This window comes from Vipera berus (genome assembly GCF_964194415.1).
Source record: "Vipera berus genome assembly, chromosome: 12".
Lineage (NCBI taxonomy): Eukaryota > Metazoa > Chordata > Lepidosauria > Squamata > Viperidae > Vipera > Vipera berus.
Genome location: NC_138215.1, coordinates 8347480 through 8367489, shown reverse-complemented (window position 1 = coordinate 8367489; position 20010 = coordinate 8347480). Strand labels below are relative to the sequence as shown.

The 20010-nt window shown below is 42.1% G+C and overlaps 1 protein-coding gene across 7 annotated transcripts in view; it reads right to left on the bottom strand.

The window, feature by feature from the left end:
* Positions 1-1071: 1071 nt before the first annotated feature.
* SPG21 (SPG21 abhydrolase domain containing, maspardin) overlaps positions 1072-20010 on the bottom strand; it is a 28109-nt gene continuing 9170 nt past the window's right edge. For 4 of the 7 annotated variants that reach the window (XM_081337247.1, XM_081337246.1, XM_081337245.1 and 1 more), the window contains 7 exons: positions 10923-11084; positions 9605-9685; positions 6802-6947; positions 4767-4875; positions 3631-3738; positions 3251-3391; positions 1072-1678 (listed from right to left, as the gene is read on the bottom strand). In XM_081337247.1, the coding sequence (XP_081193373.1) occupies positions 1553-1678; positions 3251-3391; positions 3631-3738; positions 4767-4875; positions 6802-6947; positions 9605-9685; positions 10923-11084 (873 nt within the window). In that variant the 3' untranslated portion in view covers positions 1072-1552. The other 3 variants (XM_081337250.1, XM_081337249.1, XM_081337248.1) reach the window with 2 other exon arrangements.

Below are 20010 nucleotides of genomic sequence, written 5' to 3'. Positions count from 1 at the left end.
ATGGAGACCTGGCAACTTCTGCTTTAGTTCACTGCATCCTTTTGTTGAACATTACTCCAAATTTGGATGTCCAGATTCGGGGGGGGGGGGGGGAAACAGCTGGCTCAATCCATGTGACATTTAATACTAGGTGTTGGGACTTGACTTGGTAATGCAAAGGGGAACCATTGTACTGTTTCGGCCAAAACTGTTATTTTGATCCATGTTATTATTTTTTATTATTATTTTTATTTTATATATCTCAACTATGCACACGGAGCTACATAGCTAGGGTGGGTGGCTGCCTTCTCTGCCTCTGGCTTGACCTCTTCAGCCTGGATTTTTTTCAGCCTTGGGTCATTCCCTTTGAGGAAGAGATTTACAAACTGGCTGGCCTACACTGTGATCTGCCAGAAAAGGCAGTAAGGATGCAGCTCAGATTGGTGCCTGGAGGTGCGTTGCACATGTAGTCCCTTTGGGCATTGATTGCTCATCTTTGGCAAAAGGCAGGAAGATGTTGTTTTAAGTCACCCCCTGCACTTTGAAGTAGCTTCTGCCCAGTTGCAGGGGAGAAGCTTTGGACTGTCCTCAGCCGCCATCATGATTTGCCCTGATCCCAAAAATCCTGGGGAGGATGCTGGGCCCAGGATTCACCCTCGCTTCTGGCTGTACGGTTATGCACTTTCAAGTTCAAAACAGATTTTTTGTTCTTCACCAGTACGACAGTGTTTTTATCTACAGACGGTATACTTTTCTTAACTTTGTCATGAAGTTTTGTATTTTTAAAGCAATGTCAAAACATCTGGTTTTCAAATAAATGGTTTCTCCCCCCCCCTTATGTACTTTGTTTGTAGTTCCTGAAAACGTGGAACAACCACTTTGTAGAAAACCTGAACCATTCCAGATGTCAGTACCTACCATCTCCAACTTTCAATGAATTTAATCTCCCAGAATTATGAACAGCTCAACTGGAAATTCTGGGGATTTGTAAAATTCTAATCTAGCTGGAGAGCTCCAGTACCAGACTCCAAACCTTAAGGATGAAGCAAGGCTATTACCTTGCAAATTCTTAATAGCAGAATAATCGGGGTCCTTCCCACACCCAGTTAAAATTTTATTCAAAACAAAGTAAGATAGCAAATTAATTTTACAAAAAACCCCTCTGATTTCAAGTCATTAAGCGGTAACAGTATATAAAGAAATGTAAAGCAACATTGACACTTCCAACAGAGTTTAAAACTAAATATTCAAATTATAAATGAGCTTACGAAGGCTTTGGTACCAAAAGTTTGTCTCTTGACAGTTGCATTCTTTTTTTTTTTAATGAGTCTTGCAAAGTTGCATCCTTAACTTTTATTATCCAAACTTTGCTTGTGAAACAGAAATGGGAGCGAGCGTCCATAGCCTAATTTCTTGTAATGAAATCCGCCCAGCTGAGTTTTAAGGACACAGTTCTAACCAGTTCAGTGGGAAGAAGAGAAGGACAACAGAAGGTCAGATGTGATTGGGTAGGACATCTGCCAACAAGGAAAGAGGCCTGGCCCTCCAGATGAAAGAACGGCCAATCAGCCAATTACGATGGTTGTTCTTGTTCGTTGCTAGATTGGAGATTGGCTTTCTGCACTTCTAGTTCTTCTGCACTGATCATGGAGGGGTCAATAGCAGCATATCTGGTCCCGTGGAACTGAAGCAAGTGTATCTATAGGGCAGATGGGGAGAAATAGAATCTATTCATTCCTTTTTTTCTCCTCTAAACCATAAAACATGGACAAAAATGAATCACACTTGTTTGGTGATGGATTCTCAGGGGCTTCAGAAATACACTCTAGTATGAATTCCAAAGCATAATTAACATGAGAAAGTAGGAAGAATTATATACATAGGAGATGAGCAGGAATTAAAACACAAGCAGGAATGAGTAGGAATTAACACAAACCAATATAATTCAGAAACTCCAGGCTAACACTTGGTTCACATATTGTGGAAACAAAGCACAAAGATTAGAAGAAGCAGTATGCAAAAAGCAGGGCGACTTTCATACAGATGTCTTAGTGTTTGCAAACTGACTTGACAAAACAGGATGGAACAGTATCTCTCAATAAAAAAACGAAACAAAACAAAAATAACGCAACCCACCACAACACAACACACGTATCTGACCGTCTTCTAAATATACTCATTCAGTGACCAGCTGCATTCTCCACTGCAGAAGAAGGATGTTCTGTTAACTCTGATTAGGGCCAAGGGGAGGGAGAGAATTTAATTTTGCTAACGTTTGAGTTTTCATTGCTATACCTTAGTTTAACAATCCAATCCTAACCAGTTTAGCAATTTAAAAAGACCACTGAACCAAATGAATCTCCTTTAGTTTAATGACACAATTTAGTAATGCAAAAAAGAACTATCGGTTGGAAAAGATGGGATGATAAAGGAAGACCATCTCACCATTTCTAGCCATTTTTGGCATCCTTCATTCCATTCTCTGTGTGCGTTGAAAAGTACACTAATCTTTTTTTTACAAACTCCACTTTTCTGCTAAAGGAATTCTCAGATTGTTTATTGATAGTTCTCGACTTATGGGTACAGTTGGACCTGGAATTTTGGTCATAAGTTGTTGCAGCACATAACTCAAGTCAACACATAACTGGACAATTTTTTAATCATTTTTATGATGTTTGTTAAGTCACTATGATTAGTGAATCGTATGCTCATAAGCCTGAATCTAGCTTATCCGATGGACATTTTTTTGCTGGAAAACAGCAAAAAAAATATGTTGCAAAATATGATCATGTGACTATGAGACGCTGGAACCAGTGTAAACACAAACTGGTTGTCATGCTCCCAAAATGCAAACACGTGATTATGGAGATGGTTTTTTCTGAATCCATTGTAACATCAAATGATCATTCAGCGAGTGTAAGTCGAGATCTTATATGCCGGAAAAACACAATAATGCAAAAGACAATATGCTCTTGCACCAGTCTTCTAATACCGTGCTTGCCTAAAGTTTTACTTTCTCTCTGATTCTACCTTCACCCACCAAGGAGGAAAAAGGTGCTCAGAGTTGCCTGAACTGCGAGATGGGTGGCAAATAAATTGAATGGATGGATGGATGAATGAATGAATGGATGGATGGATAGATGAATGGATGGATGGAGGTATGGATGAATGAATTAATGGATGGATGGATGGATGGATGGATAGATGGATGGATGGATAGATGGATGAATGGATGGATGAATGAATGAATGAATGAATGAGCAGGACTTACTTGGATATAAAGGTTTACTTCGGCACTTCGGCAGAGATAGGGGAAATTGCCTCCTGTTTTAAGATGAGCTCTCCTGGCATTGGGATACAGCTTATACATCTCCTCCTTGGCTTCGGTGGACAGGGCACTCTGATCAAATACCTAAAAATCAAAACCAGCATCAGCACGAGTTTTGCCATCTCTTATAATTGAGCCCAGGATCTTTCACTGAGCCAGAAGTTCTCGCTTTCTTCCGGAAGGTCCCATGCTTGGAGGAAATGGTGCTGGTGCAACCACCATAAAGAGGTCCTCCTGGATTGGTGATTTCCCACAAATCAATACCCAGTCAAACCAGTTTCATCTCATGCTTATCAGCTAGGAATATGCCCTAGATTGCTCACATCCATGATGGTGACAGGAACGTCTCGGATCTTATGAGGTTCAACGTAGGAATTCTGGCAATTGAGAGTGAGTCTTGAAGCCAGCTCACTCTGGCCCAAAGTTTCCAGCTGTCAGACATTAAGAAAAAACAAAAGCCATTAATCTGGATCTGAAATCTGGCGACCGAGAAATAGAATACAGAATACCACACTTGGAAGGGATCTTAGAGGTCTTCTAGTCCAACCCCCTATACCATTTCAGACAAATGGTGGTCCAATCGCTTCTTAAAAGCCTCAGTGTTGGAGCACCCACAACTTCCGGAGGCGAGTCATTCCACGGATTAATTGTTCTCACTTCAGGAAATTTCTCGCTAGATTGCTTCTCTCCTTGATTACTTTCCACCCATTGTTTCATGTCTTGCCTTCTGATGCTTTGGAGAATAATTTGACTCCCTTTTCTTTGTGGCAGCCCTTCAAATACTGGAAGACTGCTATCATGTCATCCTTAGTCCCTCTTCTCTCTAGACTGGCCATACCCAATTCCTTCAATCATTCTTTATATGTTTTAGCCAACACACAAAATACCTAACACGCAAACTAATCTCCTTTTCATTCTTCAGTTGCAAAGACCACTCATGGCTACCCACTGAAAAACAATATTCATACACACACACACACACACACACACAATTGAGCCCAAAATTTCTGTCGCTGAGACTTTTGTTAAGTGAGTTTTGCCCCATTTTACGACCTTCCTTGCCAGTTGTGAAATGAATCACTGCAGTCGTTAAATTAGAAACACGACTGTTAAGTGAATCTGTCACAAAAGTCACAAGATCACAAAAAGTGACCCCATGATCCGGGCACACCTCAACCGTCATAAATATGAGCCAGTTACCAAGCATCTGGATTCTGATCATTCTGGGGAGGCTGCAACGGTCGAAAAAAGCCCGTCAGTCCCATTGTAACTTCAAACAATCACTAAATGAACTGTTGTAAGTCGAGGACCAGCTATATACCCCGCCCACCAAACACACACACACAACTGAACAGAAAAAGAAAAAGGAAGGAAGCTTGAGAACACCCAGTATTTGCTATTTCCTGGGCAAACTTCAGAACACCGTCAAGCAGCCATTTTGAGCTTCATGGATGTTTACCCTGTCCACCATGAAATCAATTCCGTCAGCCATTTCAGGATCTACGGGACCGGAGGCAAAATTCCCAAGGACAATTTTCTTCAACATGAAAGCAGGCAACAACCAAAAACTGAAAAGAGAGAGGAATATAAAGGTAGGTTAGGACTTCAACTTCAGGAGGAGCCCTGCACTGCCAAGTTAACCATCAAAAGATCTCTCTGCATTCAGCCTCTGACTATTCCTAATAAATTATCCTAACCATTAATTGTAGACAAAGTCATCCTACAAAGGTTGCTAGAGTTTGGGCTAGAATTGACCCTTTCAATACATTTGAACGTCATCACTGGGTAGCAAAGCTTTTTTTACTCTGCAGCTTTGAATTTTAAACTTCTTTTATTCTTTTCCTTCTCAGTTGAACCTGCCGAGTGTAGTGGCAATGACTTTGTGTTGTACAAAATTGCCACGTTGTATGGTTGGACTTTGAGGTCTATGGCTGGTTTTAGGTCAAACAGGGCAATGAAATGTCTTTAATCGCCAAATCCAAGTGGGAGAATGTTTTTTTATTGATTATATATCTTGCAATGAGGTGGCTGGATGGAGTCACTGAAGCTGTAGGCGTGAGCTTAAATGGACTCCAGAAGATGGTAGAGGACAGGAAGGCCTGGAGGAACATTGTCCATAGGGTCGCGATGGGTCGGACACGACTTCGCAGCTAACAACAACAACAACAACATATCTTGCAAATCTATATGGCCACCCATCTTAAACAAATCAGTCTGGGTGGCTGACAAAACAGTGAAACCAAGATTACTCACGCAAATGAACATCCACAAAAAAAGAACAGTAACTTGCCCAGTAAAAATGAACAACACCTTCATAAGTGCAGAGGAAAATATGTAAAGTGGGCCTCCACTGACATCCTGGCCCTAATATTTGAGGGAAGAGCGAAGTTTTCAAGGCTTTCTGAGCAGCCAATGAGGTTGGCCTTTGTAACAATGCAACAGTCTTGGTAATGTTGGACTTCTGAGCTGAAGAAATGGAAATAGAAACTCTTTATGTTTAACAGAAGAACAGGTTTGGAAGGGACCTTGAAGGTCTTCTAGTCCAACCCCCTGCTCAAGCAGGAAACCCTGTATCATTCCAGATAAATGGATGTTCAATCCCTTCTTAAAAGCCTCAGTGTTGGAGCACCCACAACTACTGGAGATGAGTCATTCCACAGATTAATTGTTCTCACTTCAGGAAATTTCTCCTTAGTCCTAGGTTGCTGCTCTCCTTGATTAGTTTCCATGCATTGCTTCTTGTCCTGCCTTCTGGTGCTTTGGAGAATAGCTTGACTCCCTCTTCTTTGTGGAAGCCCCTTAGATATTGGAACACAGCTATCATGTCACCCCTAGTCCTTCCTTTCATTAAACCAGACATAACTATAATGAGTTTGTAGACACACTACAACCTCTTGGAATCAAAGCTCAGACTTGTTAAAGGTTTTTGCTGACCCAACCATGCTTACATTGTGGGCAACTAGCAGCCTGCTTGCACCTGCTGGCCAGGACTTTGGGGGGCTCCTGGAACCATAAAAACCAAGGTCCACGAGACCAAGCTCCAAGCCTCCAGAAAGTATGGATGTGGGATGCAAAATGTATTCCCCTGCCTCACCATGATGGCCCTCAACTCTCCCAAAGAACAGGAGCCATCCCAAAATTTGCTCTCATGAGTTGCAGAAAGTGACGTTCTACTATAAGGATCCCCAACAGAGGTTCTTTAAAGCACGCGCACAATCCAGAGACGTCTCCCAACGGGCTAGATGGAGAAAGATGCTTCAGACTCAAAAACGCCTTGGAAGGAGAGGAACAGCATCTGAACTGTTCCAGCAACATCAGGTTTGAGCTTCCACCCATCTTCCATACTTCCACCAAGAGGTCCCCTTGCCCTCATTTTGCCTAGTTCCAAACCTCACAGCTGTGATGTTTGGTTTGTGTTTTTTTTGACAATCCTCTAACTCTGGGTTTCATTAAAAAAAAAAAAGCAAACACTGATTTATTTACTGGCGTCTCACCTATTTGCTGTCCACGTCTGATTGAAAATTGAGGTATCGCTGAAAGAGTTGCACAGAATCAAAGATTGGACTCGGGGGGATTTGTGGGTGTACTCGGCAAATTTCTGAGCAAGAAAACCTCCTAATGAAGCACCGAAAAGGTGAACCTAATATTAAAACGATAAAAGAAGAATACCCTTGATATTTTTCTCTTTTTATCCAACGCGTTCTACCGCTCCAAACATTTGGGAATTAGATCAGTTTCCACCTCCTGGCAGGCCAAGAGACAAGCAAAAAAACATTTAGAGTGGGGGCCTCCCACCGTGGCAACTTGTGAACTTCAACTCCCAGGATTCCCCAGCCAGCCACACTGCTTGGGGAATTCTGGGAGTTGAAGTCCACAAGTCTTAAAAGTGGCTGAGATGGGAGATCCCTGATTTCCAATTTCTCTCACACTTTCTTTCTATAATCTCTGCCATCGCATGTTGGTTTCCCTCCACCCACAGAAATGAATTATTTCAAATTCAAAAAAATATTCTTCCCATTCCGTTCATATTTTCCGAAGTTTTATCACTTATGATACAACAGAAGCTGTCCGCCTGGAAATAAAACGACATCTGCTTGGTGAAAATATATTCATTTTTATCAGTAAACAAACCCTAGACCTTATTTATATAAGTGCCGTTTTAAGTTGATGTACACTTTTAAAAAAATAAATAAATAAACCGTTTATGCAAGCATCAGTTCAGAAGCTATGTTTAAACCATTATGCACAAAAGTTAGGGGCAGGCAGAATGTTTTTGAACCAAAGCATCTTAAATTTAAAAGCCCATTTCAAATGCAAAGTAGGTTCCTGGTAAGGAATGCTCTTGTTTGGGCTTGAAGCACAATTAAAAGTAAGAGCCTGTTTTGCGTTCCAACAGAACCATAAAAATGTATAGTTACTCCACAACTTACCATCATTTGTTTAGCATAGTTTGATGTTATAACAGCAGTGAAAATAAAAATCACTTAACAACCATCACAACATCCCCATGGTCACGTGATCAAAATTTGGGCACTTGGCAACCAGCATATGTTTAGGGCCGTTGCATGCATCCTGGGATCATCTGATTGCTATTTGCAACCTCTTCAGCTGGCTTCTGATAAGCCAAGTGAGTGGGAGAAGCCGGATTCATTTAACCATTGCAATGATTTACAATTGTGGAGGGGGGGGGGAAGGACAATCAGGTGCAGTCTATTTAACAAAAGCCTTGCTTAGCAAAGGAAATTTTGGTTTCAATCCATAGGCCAAAGATTACTTATAGCCCATCTTCCATACCCCTACAAAATAATGTCTTTATTAGATAACCTTTATTGTCAATTTTTTTACTGTGGGCACAATGGCACACATTAAAAATGAAATTCTGTTGCCTGCTCTCAAAAGAAAGTATATATCTACCCATACAGATACAGAACACACATATATGCATGCTATATACATACATACATACATACATACATACATACATGCATATGCTGGCTCGTACTTTGAAAACATACATACATAGATACATACATACATGCATACGCTGGCTCGTACTTTGAAAACGTCAGCAGTTGCTGACGAAAGCTCAATGTAAAATAAAGATTTTATCCCGGAGATCAACATTTTAACAGTCTCTTATAATTTTTAAATGAATACACCCAGGACTCGGATATTTAAAATAATTACAGATAAGGTAAAGGTAAAGGTTCCCCGCACATGCGTGCTAGTTGTTTCCGACTCTAGGGGCCGGTGCTCATCTCCGTTTCAAAGCCGAAGAGCCAGCGCTTCTCCGAGGACGTCTCCGTGGTCATATGGCTGGCATGACTAAATGCCAAAGGCGCACGGAACGCTGTTACCTTCCCACCAGAGTGGTCCCTATTTTTCTACTTGCATTTTTACGTGCTTTCGAACTGCTAGGTTGGCAGAAGCTGGGACGAGTAACAGGCACTCGGGATTCGACCCGCCAAACTTCCTACCTTCTGATTGACAAGCTCAGCGTCCTAACCCACTGAGCCACCGCGTCCCTAGAATTACAGATACATACATACATACATACATACAGGAAGGCAGGCAGGCGGATGGATGGATGGATAGATAGATAGATAGATAGATAGATAGATAGATAGATAGATAGATAGATAGATAGATAGATAGATAGATAGATAAACAGACAGACAGACAGACAGACACAGACAGACAGACAGACCTTTATTGTCATTTTTTACTGTGGGCACAATGGCACACATAAAAAATGAAGTTTAGTTGCTTGCTCTCAAAGTATACACATACATAACACACATTTAAACATATATACAACATATGTACAGACCTACACCCTTACATATAAGTAACATATATTAATCACTGTCCATCCTGAACACATAGCGGAAGGAGGAAGCTTTAGAGTTCACAAGGTAAACACTGTTAATACTTTGGTTTCAAGTCTGTTCCAAGAAAGTCAGAACAATTCTTCCAAAGATGTTCCATCTTTTTTTCAAATTTATTTTATTTATTTATTTTAATTCCATTTATATCCCGCCCTTCTCCTAAGACTCAGGGCGGCTTACAAGCTTAGCAGTAGCTTTTCTTCATGACTGCTAATATTTTTATTGCTTTTGATCCTATTGTTCTTAATACTGTGCTTGATTTTGTATATCACCTAGCAAAAGGGCAGCTTAGAAATCTGATAAGAAAACAAATGCCTCCATAGGGATGAAGGAGATTCGCTCTCGGTTGATCCAATGAACATGAATAAACTCTAGGCTTTTTACCTAACATTTTATTGTAATCACTAACTTTATCCAGTTGTAGATGATCTAATAGCTTCCGGAATCCATCGCAGAATTCAAAGATCTCCCAATAAACTGGATACTGTAACTAAAACAGTAAAAAAAAAAGACAAACAGAGGAAAAGATGCAGTGCACCGTTACAGAGATTTAATTACAATTTTCAGCTGATAAGCTTGGAAGCAGAGGCATATTTGCATCTTAAGTGGGGAAATCCCATTTTGAACAAAACCGCAGCACCCAACGGGATCCCGTGGTCCCCGGCTTGCCAACTTACAGAAGTTAGCTGGATTGTCGACGGTTCTGGTTTGGGTTTTCTTACTGACTTATCTTATCCTAAAACCATCTCAGATTCTTAAATGCAAAATATTCTTTTTTTTAAAAAAAAAGTGAGGAAATACTGTAAACTTCAACTTCACAAGGACGCTGGGTATTGTTTTGGTGCCCTCCAAAGCCTAAATATAAATTCAAACTTTGAGTCTAGACAAAGTCTAATATAAAATTTATTGGGGCGGCAGAACTGCCCTACCCAGGAGTATAACTTAAAATGCAAGCCCTCCACCACCGAGGGGTGACACTCGTGGTTACAGATATACTACTGAGCTAGCAGGCAACATTTCAAACTCAGATCAGCTCCAGGGTTCAAGCTATGCCCAGGCCTGGCAAATAAGGAAGGCCCCAGGAACACAATAAAACCTTACTAATACTCTCCTGGAACATGGACTCATAGGATACCAAATCTGACTGGATGGAGCAAGCCAACAAAAATTCAAAAGGGCAGCCACTGATTCAGTTACCGGAGGCTGCTGGATACAAGAATAAGGAGTTACGGTCTGGTTGGTTGGGGTATAGGTAGTCCTTGACTTATGACCACAGCTGAGCTCAACATTTCTGCTGCTGAGTGAAACATTTGTTAAGCGGGTTTCAACCCATTACACGACCTTTCTTTGCCACAACTGTTAATTTGGTTAATTTGCCCCAGTTATTAATTTGGTAGCATGGTTTCTTAAAACGAATCTGGCTTCCCCCGTAGATTTTGCTTGTCAGAAGGTCGTCCTGGGACCCCAGGGACATTGCAAGCGTCATAAATAAGAACCAGTTGCCAAGCATCTGGATTTCAATCACGTGACCATGGGGATGCTGCAACGGTGTGGAAAACGGTCAGTGCCTTTTTCCAGCACCGTTGTAACTTGGAACGCTCACTAAATGAACTGCTGTAAGTCGAGGACTGCCTCTACTGCATGAGGCCCCCCCCCAAAAAAAACCTCTACCCCTGTCTTGAAGTCAAGTTCAAGAAGCAAAATCAGGATGGTATGAAGACACTCACAGCAATGACCCTGTAACCCCATCCAGACAGGGCTAGAATCTGCTGAAAGAAGACGTCTGCGGTCCCACTGACAGGTGGGAGAAATATGAGGGGGCACCGGATATTCCTGGGTCCTGCGTCGTACAGCGACCAAATCTTACTGTCGTCATCATCTACAATGATCTGAAAAAGAGACATCAGAGAGGACAAAGTGGTGATTCCTCAGCGGTCACGACCCTTGGCAGGTACAACTGAAGGCTGTCAGTGCAGCGTTCGAAGCACTAAACGTTTGTTTCATGCCGCCTAGTGTACAAGAACTTGATCTGTATAATACTCAAGCCAAATGGGCACTAGATAAGGACTAACGGAATTCACAGGAGGCTAGACTTAGATCCGTTGTGAGAACTTTTAAGGCCACACCTGGAATACTGCATCCAGTTTTGGTCACCACGTTACGAAAAAAAGATGTTGAGGCTTTGGAAAGGGTGCAAAGAAGAGCAACTAAGATGACTAAAGGCCTGGAGCAGGCGTAGGCAACCTTGGCTCTTTTATGACTCGTGGACTTCAACTCCCAGAATTCCTGAGCCAGCATGGCTCAGCTTGGAAACCTCTCCCTTTCCCCTCAGCGTGGCTGGCTCAGGAATTCTGGGAGTTGAAGTCCACGAGTCATAAAAGGGCCAAGTTTGAAGAACCCTGCTCTAAAGGTACAAACCAATAGTTCCACCAGATGTAGAGTTGGTCTATAGCAGGGGTGGGAACCTTGGCTCTTTTATGACTCGTGGACTTCAACTCCCAGAATTCCTGAGCCAGCATGGCTCAGCTTGGAAACCTCTCCCTTTCCCCTCAGCGTGGCTGGCTCAGGAATTCTGGGAGTTGAAGTCCACGAGTCATCAAAGAGCCAAGGTTGCCTATCCCCGACCATGGTCATGGGATCAAAATTCAGACGGTTGGCAACTGGCATGTACCTATGACAGCTGCAGTGTCCCGGGACCATGTGATCCCCTTTTGCAATCTTCTGACAAGCGAAGTCAATGGGGAAGCCAGATTCATTTTAACAACCATATTAGTAACTAAACAACTGCAGTGATTCACTTAACAACTGTGGCAAGGAAGGCTGTAAAATGGGGGGGGGAAAACTCACGTAACAACTGTCTCACTTAACAACAGAAATGTTGAGCTCAATTATGGTCCTTAGTTAGGGACTACCTGTGCTCCTATATGACAGGAACGAAAGAGGCTCCGTTCAGTTCACATCGGCATGGCTATATTTTGCAAGGGATAAGAGAACCTTAATTTAATTCCTTTCACTTGCTCCCGGAGGAAATTAGACAAAACAGAATCTTGTTTGCTTCTCTCGATGAATCTAAAACCTTCCTACTTTAAAGTTAAATTATTTGGGGAAGAGGCTGGACTTCCTTTTCAGACAAGAGACCAAAAAAACCCAAACCACTTCTTACTTCTGCCTTAACCTGGCGGAAAACAGCAAAGTTGTGAAATAAAAATCAACTGCTTTTGGGTCTGAAAGCCCACTCATGTTGCACAAACTTCCCAATCCTAAGAGCAATCCATTCTAGACTGTATCTCGTTATCTCATAACGTTTTGTAGTACAAGGCAGGAAAAACTGAATTATTACGACTGGCAATGTGCTTCTCATGTGGGTTTGCAATAGTGTTTTAAGGATCTATTTACCTCCTTGCATCCGGCCACAATGACTTATCATGTTTCCTTTATCCTGCGTTGTTTTTCAAACCCAAGTATTCTGTTTTTCTAAAATGGTTGTACAGTTCAACAACAACAACAACAAAAACCCTAACGTAACCAACTGGAGCTACATTTCCGCCTACTCTTTGAAATGGGTGATCATCACATGAACATCAAAAGTGCTCCAGAAACGATATTAAGAAACAAGCAGGCTTGAAATAGTAATCCACTCCCCCCCCCCCCGCTTTTCAGCTGCCCAGTTGCTGTTGTCACTGGCAAATCTTAAGTCTAAAGACCCAAGCAGGTTTCACACTTCAGGACAGATCAGAAACGGCTGGCTTCCCTTTCATAATGGAACAAGGAAGTCACAAGCTCAGCGCACACTCGCTCTCAACCTCAAACCATTTCAGAAGAAAAACAACCAGAAAGTTTAAATGTTTCGTCCTCAGTAGCCACACGAGAGCAATTCTACAAACACGTCTCGCTCATAAAAATTCAAAAACACATATTGCCGACTGAGCTGGAGCAGCACTGCAGCCCACTTTACATTTTTCATGTTTGGGTATTTTGAGTCCGATGATGTTTCTGAAGGTTAAAACAAAACAAAAGGAAAAAATAAATAAATCGATTACCGTATTTTCCGGCGTATAAGACAACTTTTTAACCCATGAAAATCTTCTCAAAAGTTGGGGGGGTCGTCTTATACGCCGGAAAATACGGTAAGGTAATCAAGGAACCCAGGTCATAAATATGAGTCAGATGCCAAGCATCCGAGTTTTGAACATGTGACCATGAGGATGCTGTCGTTAAGTGTGAAAAACAGTCATAAACTATTTTTTCAGGGCTGTTGTACCTTTGAACGGTCACTAAATGAAAACTGTTGTAAGTCGAGGCCTACCTGTAAGTAAGTAAATGAAAAAGGGCGTGTATAAAATTTATATAGGGTTATTTAAACCAAAAAGGGAAATGAAAAGCTTCAGGACTTTCAAAATGACCAATATAATTTATTTGGGCTAGCTTCAAACCATATAGAATAGCAGAATAACAGAGTTGCAAGGGACCTTGGAGGTCTTCTAGTCCAACCCCCTGCTCAAGCAGGAGGACCTATACCATCTCAGACAAGTGGCTGTCCCGTGTCTTCTTAAAAGCCTCCAGTGATGGAGCACCCACAACTTCTGAAGACAAACCCTTCCCCTGGTTAATTCCCACTGTCAGGAAATTTGTCTTAAGTTCTAGGTTGCTTCTCTCTTTGTTCAGTTACCATCCACTGGTTCTCGTCTTGCCTTCTGGTCCTCTGGAATATAGGTTGATTTCCCGCCCACCCCCCACTTCTTTGTGGCAGCTCCTCAAACATTGGGATACTGCTATCATGTCATCCCTGGCCCTTCTTTTCATTAAACTAGACGTGAATGCCCAATTCCTTCAACCGTTCTTCATAAGTTTTAGCCTCCAGTCCCTTAAATCATCTTTGTTGCTCTTCTCTGGAACAAAGTGAAGTTCTCTACAAAGTGAGGCAAGGATAAAATGACCCGGTATAAGATAGCAGCAACTACCAAGAAAGATGTAGTGGTAAATAACAAAACAAATGTCTCTTTGTTATGCAAAGACAAGTATTTGTTGAACCAGCTGAACTAAATCAGATCTTGCTCCATAGTTAGCTTACTGCTAAATTGCAAATCCCCGTTTGCTGATCTCTGAATTACAGCTTTTAGCCGAGAATAAACAAAGGAGGGTCCAACTACAGACAGATCATATGAAGATCATGTGGCCCACAAGGTTTTGCCCTTTACTTTAGACCTGTTTTCCGAGATACCATCAACTGAGAAATATAAAGAGAACTGCGACTATTTCTCAGACAGGATATACAAATAAGTATCAAAGGTTCTGGAAGGAAACAACCCAAAAATTGCAGATGTTCAGACTTCCGGCTAAATGAGCACAGAAAACTTAAGACCTTTTTTTGGTGCAATATGCTGAGGTCTCATTGTCATCAACCTTTTTATGATTACATTCAAAATATTAGCTGTTAGCTGTCGTTTCTCTGGAAACCTGCAAGTGTCCTTATCTCGCTCAATGCAGGATAAATTAAAATATTCAGACCGGTGACTGTTTGAACACGTACAGCAAAACAGAACCCAACACCTTGCTGTATTGTTGAACTAGTTCTACAGTTCAGCAATTTTCCCCCCCCCTAAAATTCAACTGTAATATCACCTGCAGGATTACCTGGTCTAATCTGAAAAGAGTGATTTGAAAGTTTACTTTTGTTTAAGCAAACACTGCAATGCCTAAAAACATAACGACTGTTTTAAATTTCCATGGAATTACTTCTTTTCTTATATACTTTTAAAAATGTATTTGTATTTATTGAAGACAATGATTTCTTCCCCCCCAAAATGCAAACAGGATTACGCCAAGGTACAAGGGGCTATTTTTTTTACCCTGAAAGTAAATAGTTTGTTTTTTTTAATGAAAAAGATTCCTTCGTATTTCCTTTGAACGTGGCCATACAGACTAATGAGATTTTCCTCTGTAATCTTTCTTTTATATGGGGATTATCTTAAAATCAGGGTCACCTTCCTTTTGAACAAATAAAACAACCCTTAACCTGGCACATTACATGTTTGGGTTGTGTGGAGACATTTCCATAAATATGTATCACTGAGATGCTGCAACAGTTGCTGGAAAAATTAAGCAATTTTTACAGAAACACCCTGACCCCAAATATCTTCACAGGAGTTTTTTGTTTTTTTTAAAAAAAAACATTGGCAACTAGCATCCTTAATGCTCCTAAAGGTAAAGGTTCCCCCGCACATGCATGCTAGTCGTTTCCGACTCTAGGGGCCAGTGCTCATCTCCGTTTCAAAGCCAAAGAGCCAGCGCTTGTCCGAGGACGTCTCCGTGGTCATGTGGTTGGCATGACTAGATGCCAAAGGCGCACGGAACGCTGTTACCTTCCCACCGGAGTGGTCCCTATTTTTCTACTTGCATTTTTACGTGCTTTCGAACTGCTAGGTTGGCAGAAGCTGGGACGAGTAACAGGCGCTCACTCTGCTGCGTGGCACTCGGGATTCGACCGGCCAAACTGCCAACCTTCTGATCGACAAGCTCAGCGTCCTAACCCACTGAGCCACCGCGTCCCTGTTAATGCTCCTAGTATCCAGGAATTCAGCATGTGCACATATGGTAGGATTCCCGTTCCCAGAATTCCCAGCCAACCTGTGCCTTTGCTGAGCATTCTGAGAGCTGCACATATCTCAAGGATATCAAGCTCAGAATGATTACAATCTTCTGTTACTAAAGGCAATCCTTGTCATTTACACAACATGACAACAGACTAAATATCTGTTATACAGCTGGATTTTTCCGGACAAAAAGGTTGCCCAGAAACAATGAAAAGATTCTCGTCCTGCTTTTCCTTCGTCTTCAAATGCCTTTGGGTGACGTTCAGAAAACAGACCGCTTCAACAGATCCTTGGAGACAGAGAACAGTATTTTGATAGAGCATGCGAAAAATCACATGGTGGGAGAAACGGCTGCCCAGTTCACACTTAAGCTTCCTCTCCGCCGCTCCCAGGAAAAGCTGATCAGGCCCACGTGCTAAGTGGCTGCTTTCAGGCTGAAAAAGAATTTGTGCTTATTGAGCACCACTCTCAACAAAACGGCTGATCTTATTTTGAAATGCAGTGGCACTTTGGTACTCATCGTTAATAGGTTCCGGGAGGTGCGACGACTACCAAACACGATGAGTACCCAATTTTTCTCATAAAGATAATTTGGGGAGTTAGCGGCGACACGTTCTAGCTTGCCTGTTGAGCACCAAACAAATGATCGCAATGCCTTGAGTACTGAATCTGGTTAAGTTTCAAAGCAGCTGAACACCAAGGTACCACCGGACAATACATCGGCAGGAGGTATTTATTCTATGCACACAATACTGCAAGCCAATTTTGGCCACCATATCACAAAAAAGACGTTGAGAGCTGGAGGCTTAAAACATACGAAGAACGGCTACGGGACTTGGGTTTGGCTAGTCTAAAGAAAAGAAGAAATAGGGGAGACATGACAGCAGTGTCCCAGTATTTGAGGGGCTGCCACAAGGAAGAGGGGGTCACTTTGTTCACCAGAGCACCAGAGGGAAGGATGAGAAACAATGGTTGGAAACTGATCAAGGAGAGAAGCAACCTGGAACTAAGGAGAAACCTAGGTTAAGCAGGGGGCTGGACTAGAAGATCTCCAAGGTCCCTTCCAGCTCTATTCTATTCTATTCTATTCTATTCTATTCTATTCCATTCCATTCCATTCCATTCCATTCCATTCCATTCCATTCCATTCTTTCGTAACTCTATTCTATTCTATTCTATTCTATTCTATTCTATTCTATTCTATTCTATTCTATTCTATTCTATTCTATTCTATTCTATTCTATTCTATTCTACTTTTAGATCTGTATGTATACCTCCCTGAAACACCTCCTCATGCCTTTTGTGGCCATTTAAATCTCTGCCTACGGCACTCTTCCAATTTCCTGCCAGGGACAGTGGCCAGAAGCACACGGAAAGTGTAACATGAGCTCAAAAGAAATATCCCTTTGTACCAAAACCAGGAAAGAAATGACATTCTTGCTTCAGCCACCCACGTGAAACTGGCCCACCAATTCAGCATCACCACCTCATACGGAGGAGCCTCTTTCCAACCACAAAGTTTAGCTTCTATGATGTAAACCCAGTTGTGTCTGACTTTAGTGGGGGGTGGCAGTGCTCATTCATTGTAATTCAGAGGTAAAACATTTGATGTGTCCAAAACTCATCAGGTGCACGTTTTGGTGGGCCTAAGGAGGCAAGGAAAAGCTACAAGGTGTCCCACACGTTACACGTCAGTTGACTAGTCGAAAAACAAGATTGCAGCCAAAACTTTTTTTAAAAAAGGCTGCCTATCAAGTCTAAATTCTAGAGACCCAGACGTGCTTTGGCTTCGTTCATTCTCTCTCTCAATTCCCAAATGGTGTTTCTACAGTATGGTACAGAAGGGGTAACCAGACGTTCATTAGCCTGGGAAAACCACACAGGAAACTCAAAACTCAAAACACTGGAGGTCCAATGTCCAAGAAATTCTAAAAAAAAAAGAGTCACGTGTTGTTTTTTCCTGTAGGCACCCAGTGAACTAACTTTGTATAGTCAATACTACAGACGCTCCCCAAACAAACCTACAGCTGCAGACTTTAACTGTGACTCTCCAGCCTTAATGGGAATGTTTGTCACAGGCCCATCCAAACGCACAACACACGAAATGCAGACATCTTAGAGGGTTAACAAATAAAGGATTACAAAATAATTATCCAAACTAGAAGTTAAGCCAAGTAAAGCAAATACTTAGGGTCCTTAAAAAGAATAGCGCTGTGAGATTGTAATGATTCTTTGAAGCGGGTGGACAAAAATACCCAGAGTAAGTTTTAAATAAAAATCAAACAATAGGAATACTGGGTTAACAAAAGTTTGTCATTTTCTTCTTGAAAGGAAACGGCTAATTTTGAGTTGGAGACTTGGGACATTAGCACAAGAGGCAGCATAAACTCCTCATTTTAAACTTAAGATCGCATATTTTTTCCTCTATCAAAGAGGTAGTTCCCCCCCACACACACACTTCTTTTCGCACTCATATTAAACATTTAGTGCAGGTCTGAAAAAGTAATCCAGCTCAGACAGAATAGAAATGTTTGTTCTGCTATGAGTGCCAATGCATTTGCCAACTTTTCCTGTAAGTATGGGATTGGTTTTCAAAGAAAATGAAGCCTTTGTGTTCACTGCCACATGATATCCTGGAGCTGTGGTGGTATAGTGGTGGCTAGAATGCAACATTGCAGGCTGACTCTGCCCATAGCCTGGAGTTCAATCCTGACCAGCTAGATCGAGGTTGACTCAGCCGTCCATCCTTCCGAGGTCAGTAAAGTGAGGACCCAGAGTGTTGGAGGCAAGATGCTTAGAGAGAGCTGTAAAGCACTATGGAGCAGTATATAAGTCTAGTATTATATCCTCCACTGAATCCTGAATTGAAAGAAGAATTTGCAGAATACAGAATTACAGAGTTGGAAGGACCTCGGTGGTCTTCAGTCCAACAGCTGTTTGAGTAGAAGACCCGATATCATTCTGGACAAATAACCGCCCAGTCTCTTCTTGGAAACCGCCAGTGATGGAGCACCCACAACTTCCTGAGGCAAGCCATTCCACAGGTGAATGTTTCTCACTGTTAGGAAATTTCTCCTAAGTTCTAGGTAGGATATCTGTTGGAGAAGCTTCCACCCACTACTCGACTGCCTTAAGGTGATTCGGAGAATAGGTCAAGCCCTTCTCTGTGACAGCCCCTCAAGCACTGGAAGGCTGTTATCATGTCACTCCTGGTCCTTCTCTTCGTTAAACGAAACATACCCAGTTCCCATAACCAAGGCAAGCATTTGTTCTGAAACCAATCTTTCTAAAGTCCTTCCTGACATGGTGCCGGTTTACTTATGGGGCTCTCTCTCCTCAGTGTCAACTACCATCCTGGTAAATCCAACAAAAGAGACTTCCTCTGGGCGCCGTCCATGAGAAAATGCCATCTGGCAGGTCACAGGAAAATGGCTTTTCCTGCCATGGCATTTATCCACCCTGTGGAATATCATCCCTCAAAGATCAAGTAAAATTGTTGTTGTTAGCTGCGAAGTCATGTCCGACCCATCGCGACCCCAGGCCTTCCTGTCCTCTACCATCTTCTGGAGTCCCTTTAGGCTCATGTCTACAGCTTCAGTGACTCCATCCAGCCACCTCATTCTCTGTTGTCCCCTTCTTCTCTTGCCCTCAATCTTTCCCAGCATTAGGCTCTTCTCCAGTGAGTCCTTCCTTCTCATTAGGTGGCCAAAGTATCTGAGTTTTAGCTTCAGGATCTGGCCTTCTAAAGAACAGTCAGGGTTGATCTCCTCTAGGACTGACCGGTTTGATCGCCTTGCAGTCCAAGGGACTCGCAGGAGTCTTCTCCAGCACCATAGTTCAAAGGCCTCAATTCTTTGGCGCTCAGCCTTTTTTATGGTCCAGCTTTCACTGCCATACATTGCAACTGGGCAGACCATAGCCTTGACTATACGCACTTTTGTTGACAGAGTGATGTCTCTGATTTTTAGTGTGCTGTCTAGATTTGCCATGGCTTTCCTCCCCAGGAGCAAGCATCTTTTAATTTCTTGGCTGCAGTCCCCATCTGCAGTGATCTTGGAGCCCAGGAAAATAAAATCTGTCACTACCTCCATTTCTTCCCCATTCAACTAAAATAGATATCACTAAAATAAGAAACATCCTTCTTCTTTCTTTTCCATCAAAAGCATCCAGTACCCTTCTGTTCCACCCTGGCACAATATCAAAGTCAACACAATGAAACCCC